General features: G+C 33.2%; 1 protein-coding gene across 1 annotated transcript; it reads right to left on the reverse strand.

Moving 5' to 3' along the window:
- Window positions 1–990: 990 nt before the first annotated feature.
- On the reverse strand, window positions 991–1710 carry LOC108568314. The gene is made up of 2 exons (XM_017929314.1): window positions 1646–1710; window positions 991–1590 (listed from the first exon to the last, which is right to left on the reverse strand). The coding sequence occupies exon 2, from the start codon at window positions 1567–1569 to the stop codon at window positions 991–993; it is 579 nt and encodes a 192-aa protein (XP_017784803.1). The 5' UTR covers window positions 1570–1590; window positions 1646–1710.
- Window positions 1711–7555: the final 5845 nt, after the last annotated feature.

Below are 7555 nucleotides of genomic sequence, written 5' to 3' on the forward strand. Positions count from 1 at the left end.
TGTAATATTATCTTTAATTTTATTGTAGGGCGACTGAACCAGAGTCCCATGGACGCCGGTTCAAATCCAGACTATTCCCTGCCGATCGACATGGTCATGTCATCTTTCCACTTCATCCTTCATACACTCCGGACCTTACGCCTAACAAAATACAACACACAAATTTGCAGGAAAAAATAAATAAAAAAACGCAAAAAATGCAATTGTCAATAACTTATTAAGTTTAAATAAATATTTAATACATTAAGTTAAAATAATAAAGTTTTACCCTATTAATAAAGAAAGCAAAATTAATTGAATGAAATAATTGATTGTAACAAATACGATATGAATTTAATGACAGAGTAGTCAACTTTTGCTTAAATTTTTCAAATAAATTAATTTTAAGACAATTTAATAAATTTTCATCGTTGGCAAACAATACTCTCTTCTGTGTGATGCATTAATACATCCCATTCGAAATTATATAGAGCCTCCTTGACGATATTTACGGTTATTGGGCGCGCTATGTTATGAATAAAGTTGGGCAAGATAGCATTTCTTGTCGACTGTCTTGTTCTAATAGATCACACATTCGCTGTCTCACCAGACGCAGATCATTGTCTTCTTGGGAAGGAAATCTTGACTGACAATTTTGAGCGTTTCTTTGAACTATAGAATGTATTCTGTACACGTCACAAAAATTGCGAGCTGCTTCCGTTGCTTTACTTGACAACGACAAATGGCAAAATAAAGCCTGCATCTTGTAGTGGTTTCCTTAGATCCTTTTAATATTATTAGCTAGAAGTAAAATCTAACAAACCTCAAACGCTATCTATTTATGAAATAGGAATTAATTTTTCACTATTGTAAGAGAAAAACAATAGTAATTATAAAAATATGATAATATTTATTATAACAAAATATAAAAATTATATAATGCTAGCAATAATAAAATAAAAAATAACATAAGTGGTACAATAAACTGGTAACAAAAACAATAATTCAGATCTATAGAGTATTTTGTATTTCCAACAGGTTCCTTGTTAAAAATTCCATCCACCTTGAGCATTTTACTATGAAATTATGATGTTTCCTTACATATAATTTAAAATATTTTTCCAGGTTTTCAATCATTTCCATTACATCGTTCAGTTCCTTCACGTCATCACGGATTAGATTCTTGACGGTTGTCGCAAAAATAACCTGTAGATTTGCCGTTTCCGTCATGTCAATTATAGAATCCAAAAATAAACTTGTTCTCGGGATGTCGAATCCACTCAAATCGTTGCTAAAATACTTACCGTAGTCTTTCGTGATGGAAATAAACTTCACCATCTCTTCTCTGAACACTGTCCAAACATTAATCTCCAACTTAATTATATTATCTATCCAGGCATTAACACTTTCCGGGGAAGTCAATATTTTGCATGGTATCAGCTCATCTTCGGATGGTATTACCACCCCTTGGAATGTACCCCTGCAACGTTTACCTTGTCTCATTTCAATCTGTATATCGATTTTCATTTGACACATTAATATATCATTTTCCAATGTTTCCAGCTTTCTATATGGCAGGAGTGACAACATCTTGTATCTGTTAAGTCAAAACTAGAAATGAATACACGTTAGCTCCTATCTTCGTTATTTATTTGAAATAAAGTACCTGATTGAATTGATTATATTGCAGTTTTCAAAAAAGACAATTTTTCATTTTAAGGTCATCTTAAATATTATAATTCTCGACAAAATATTGTTATGATTTCTGAATTATGAAAGTACAATTTTTAAAGAAATATTTCATGAAATAATTGCTTTTATTTATTATAAAATATTTTTATTGCATTGTAATAATCATATTTCTTGTAACAATAAATTACAAATTCAATTAATTTCTACAATCTTATTTTCAATTCTATTCAGGACATGATTCGATTCGCTTCATTGTGATAAGAAATATTTCTGTTTTTTTTGGCTTCGTTTGGAATCAAGTGTGTGCTGTGTGATCTCAGTTCATACTTGTGACCATGGAGCGGGAAGCAGAGGGCACCGATTCATCATCTTGCCCTTCGGAGGTCACGGGTTCCATTTGGGAGCAGGGAAGCGCGGAAGACCGAAGAAAGAATACGCAAAAAAACTACTACAACGAAAACCAAAGATGGCAGAGTCGAGGTCTTCAAAACGCCACAAGAACTTGCTATTTTAACTGATAAAAAGTATTTTGCAAACAAAAAATCTCTGAATGTTTTCTAGATAAACGTGCGCGAAGCGACAACGAGTTCGCAACTATCTAAATTGTGGTCGAGGTTGGACCGAAAGCACGTTATTCTGGAAACGAAGACAGGCTTCATTTTGAAGTCAGACAACCTTAAGGCTGTGGTCATTGCGTATCTAATGCGGGATCGTGGCCACACATTGTTCTTCGTCGAGAGCCTTCTTCCGAAGGAGCCAAAAGAAACACGGCCACAACGCGTTGCTATCTTGTATCCTCACAAGGATGGGCCTGGACATTACCGACGCTGAAATTAGCGAGCAACTCAAGTCATCTGCGGTGGAACACAGGTTCTGCAAGAGAATCGTATCCAGTGCGACGAGACAACCAACCTACAGATGGGCATTATTACAAAGTGCGCGTCGTCCTTCCAGAGACTCCTACATGAGGGCTTATTCTATATGATCAATCACTTCCCTACAGCAGAGAGCATTCCAGCGTCTCCTATATCTGTGCCTGTCGCCAGGTGTCAGAAATTCACTCACGCAACGGACGCATGTGCGAACAAGACCAAATGCAACATCCGACAAACCGTGCACTTCGCCACTTCCGCCCCGATGTATGGCGGAGGATCATGCTGCATGGTCTTCCAAATGTCCGAAGAGGCAAACAAAACCCATACCGTGTATACCTAACACTAAAGTAAGGCCACTTAATAAAAAGTAGTGTGGTCTACCTAAACAGAATTCACAGGCCAATAACAATACATGACCATACAGTTAACTCATAAAATAATGCAGAAAATCGCGCAGTGTTGCTGCGAATGCATTTTTTTTGTATGATTTATTGAGACAATTTATGTTTTTTGTGTCTCTGGGCGGAAAGATTTAGGTCGATAGCCCTTTGGTTGTATTATAACTAATAAATATTATTATTACTAATAAAAATTCTCAAAGTCCGTTTGGTAATAATTATATTTTGAATAAATTAAATCAAAACTTCTCTAAATTAAATAATACAAACATATTATTTTTCCTAAGAATTGATACAGAAATATATAAGTATATAAAAATATTAACAAAAATGAATGATTATTATATATTTTCTTAATATGCAAGTGAATGTTTTATTAATTATCAGTATCAGATTTATTTTATACTTTAAATTATTGTTGATATAGATTAACATTAATTTAGTATTCAGAATTTTTTTTAAATTCATTAAATGATTAAATTTTCAAGTTTAATTGTGGATGCGCCGAGTTTCTAAGCAATTTAACTAATTGGACAAAGTTTTTAATTGAATTAATTATTTTGTGATAAAAACAACTATATTTGAAAATATTATATAATTTGTATTATATTATTATTTAAAATCAATTTAAAACAAAATAAAAACAAAAATATGTCATATTGAATCATATATTAAAATATGCATTAAGAGAAAGTTATTATATCTTACATCAATTGCTCACGGTCGAATTTTTTTATTAGATGCTTATTTAGTAGATCATTACACTTGAGGCTACATTTTGATTTATAATGTCATCAATAATTTCTTGTTAACATTATTTTATGCTTATCGAAATACTAAGTGTTAATAAAATTATTACGTGGTAACAACGCATAAATAAAAACAATATGAAACAACAGAATAAACACATTATAATAAATATTTAACAACACAGCCAAAGTTTTTAATAAAATTTAAAATTAGTCTACATATATTGCTGTCCTTTCTGATTGATTAGTCCACTTATGGGCACGTTTGTGGAAATACTGTAACTTTCACATCAAATATAAATGTGATTTGCGCTGGATATCATACCACAGTAAAGAATCATTACCATTTTACTATTGTCATAACTAAATGGATAATTATTATTCTGAAAATGGAATATTGCATCAAACTATTTAGACAATGCGGTTTCTTTATAATTTTAATCATTGCAAAGTTATTTTTCAATGTATTTGTTGCTATGATAGGTGGTTTGCGTTGATAATTAAAGAACAATTTGGTGGGCTGAATACTTATATTAACTTGATATACAATTAACTGACTTATATAACTGTGCTATGACATAAGGTTACTATGCGCATCACTTAACGGCATGTGTTGATGGTTACAGCAAACCGGCTTGTATTACCATTCTAACATTATTTGTGGCTATGTACAATTTCTAATATATATTAAAATTTTGAATGTATCGAATGTATTTTTTCATTGATAATATCGTGAATGAATTATGGAAAAACTTGATAATAGTTGAAATTAAATGAATAAGAGATATATCGTTTAGTTTTTGAGATAAGGTAATTGTGTAATATTCTACTTTTTTTTATTATTATAAAGCAATTTTCTGGCTAAAGGTAGGAAGACTCAATTTATAACAAAATACATACACTATTCACATAAATTAACTATTTATAAAATTACGCTAATTTGATATGTTAATTAATATTAACTACAATTATACATTATCCACCATTCCAAAGCGGTTGTCGTTATTCTCGTAGAATTTTGGAAGGTATAAATATTGACATCTTAAAGTATTTCAACCTTACAAACTTGTCGCGTGTACTTTCATCCCGGTTTTGCTCCCCCAGAATGTTTTCCAATGAATTTCATAGAATTGATAGAAATAAAAAAAATTATTAATACCATTTCAACATTTAACTGCGGTCTCGGTTGCCTATCGGTATGAAGAAAAGCGTTACTGGCTTTTCCAGATAAACTATGGGTTGCCATATGTCGGTCCAAGGTTCGGACGGATGATGGCCCCGAAACTCGAGTGAACTTCTGAGGCGCTCCACCATTTCAAAGCGATTGTCGTTATTCTCGTAGAATATCGGAATTGTCGAAAGTGGTGTGAAACATAAATATCGACATCTTAAAGTATTGCAAACTTACCAACTTGTCGCGTGTACTTTCATATCATCGAAATTTTTGTATAACTTCTTGTTTTCCAGAATTGCAATGAATTTCATAGAATTGATAGAAATAAAGGATTTTAGTAATAATAGTTACGGTTTTCAGCTAATAATTTAAAAGAAGAATTTTTTTTTGAAATTTGTATAGACTAATGAAATACAAAAAGATTAAATTTTTATTCTAAATATTTATTTTCATACAAATAAAAAGTACGTAAAAAAAATTGTATAAATATTAAATAAAATTGTACACATTTTGTTTGTCTAACGCTTGGATCTTCTAGCCATCTGCGCCATTTTGTGCTCATCTGCACACTTGCGTGTTATAACTTTACGTACATCACTGTTTCGAACATTGCATCTCTCTACAATAATTATCGTGATATCCTCAACCATTTCAACATTTAACTGCGGTCTCGGTTGCCTATCGGTGTGAAGGATAGCGTTACTAGCTCTTCCAGTTAAAGTATGGGTTGCCATAGTTTCTCTGGTGAAAAGCGCCTGCATCAACCCACGTGTTGCTCTTTTGTAGCAATTCCATTTTATTGGCTCGAATTCCTGCGTGGGAATAACAGTCCCGTTAGGACTGAAACTAGTCATATCCATCATATGTATATGTTGACTTTATTCTTCTCGCATTTTTTATTGGATTCTTTGCAATATTTTAGCACTTCCTACTTTACCTACGTCATATCGTTGACGACCCCATGTAAGAATATGTCGGTCCACGGATCAGACGGATGATGGCCTCGAAACTCGAGAGAACTTCTGAGGCGCTCCACCATTCCAAAGCGATTGTCGTTATACTCGTAGAATATCGGAATTGTCGAAAGTGGTGTGAAACATAAATATCGACATCTTAAAGTATTGCAACCTTACCAACTTGTCGCGTGTACTTTCATATCATCGACATTTTTGTATAATTTCTTGTTTTCCAGAATTGCAATGAATTTCATAGAATTGATAGAAATAAAGGATTTTCATATTTGTATGAAAATAAATATAAAAGTACGTAAAAAAAATTGTATAAATTTTAAATAAAATTGTACACATTTTGTTTGTCTAACGCTTGGATCTTCTAGCCATCTGCGCCATTTTGTGCTCATCTGCACACTTGCACAACAATTATCGTGATATCCTCAACCATTTCAACATTTAACTGCGGTCTCGGTTGCCTATCGGTGTGAAGGATAGCGTTACTGGCTCTTCCAGTTAAAGTATGGGTTGCCATAGTTTCTCTGGTGAAAAGCGCCTGCATCAACCCAGGTGTTGCTCTTTTATAGCAATTCCATTTTATAGTGTCGAATTCCTGCGTGGGAATAACAGTCCCGTTAGGACTGAAACTAGTCATATCCATCATATGTATCTGTAGACTTTATTCTTCTAGCAATTTTTATTGGATTCTTTGCAATATTTTAGCACTTCCTACTTTACCTTCGTCATATCGTTGACGACCCCATGTAGGAATATTTCGGCCCACGGTTCAGACGGATGATGGCCTCGAAACTCGAGAGAACTTCTGAGGCGCTCCACCATTCCAAAGCGATTGTCGTTATACTCGTAGAATTTCTTGTTTTCCAGAATTGCAATGAATTTCATAGAATTGATAGAAATAAAGGATTTTAATAATAATAGTTACGGTTTTCAGCAAATAATTTAAAAGAAGAAATTTTGTTTGAAAATAGTATAGACTAATAAAATTTCATACAAATAAAAAGTATGTAATGAAAATTGTATAAATATTAAATAAAATTGTACACATTTTGTTTGTCTAACGCTTGGATCTTCTAGCCATCTGCGCCATTTTATGCTCATAAGCACACTTGCGTGTTATAACTTTACGTACATCACTGTTTCGAACATTGCATCTCTCTACAACAATTATCGTGATATCCTCAACCATTTCAACATTTAACTGCGGTCTCGGTTGCCTATCGGTGTGAAGGATAGCGTTACTGGTTCTTCCAGTTAAACAATGGGTTGTCTTAGTTTCTCTGGTGAAAAGCGCCTGCATCAACCCACTTTAGACTTTAGATTGGTCTCTGGCTTCGTCCTTGAAATTTTGCAGGATTTCATTGCAACGATGTTATTTTTATCTCGGTTATGCCATGGTGCGTATAGTTAAAAACTTGAAACTGAATGAGTTCCTTGTACGCGAATGAGTTTATATACTCTTTTTTAAGATAATTTTCAATGTTCTTGGTGGGGGTTAAGAAATGATTTGAGGAGGAACGTACAGACGTGTTTGATAGCAAACTAAAATCTCCAAAGAATGTAGAAAATCGTGCAGAGTTGCTGCAGCGCTTGAAATGACGATTCATAGACAATTTTAATGTTGAAACACACATCTGCTTTTCGGGACATCATTATTATGTTCGGATGTTCGATGTGGATGACCCGGAGCGGGAGTCTCCTACGAGTATGAATCAGGGGA

Source organism: Nicrophorus vespilloides, unplaced genomic scaffold, assembly GCF_001412225.1.
Source record: "Nicrophorus vespilloides isolate i.1.1-1 unplaced genomic scaffold, Nicve_v1.0, whole genome shotgun sequence".
NCBI classification, from domain to species: domain Eukaryota; kingdom Metazoa; phylum Arthropoda; class Insecta; order Coleoptera; family Silphidae; genus Nicrophorus; species Nicrophorus vespilloides.

Coding starts and splice junctions, on each gene's coding strand:
- LOC108568314 (XM_017929314.1), bottom strand. CDS start 1,569: ATGTTGTCACTCCTGCCATATAGAAAGCTGGAAACATTGGAAAATGAT.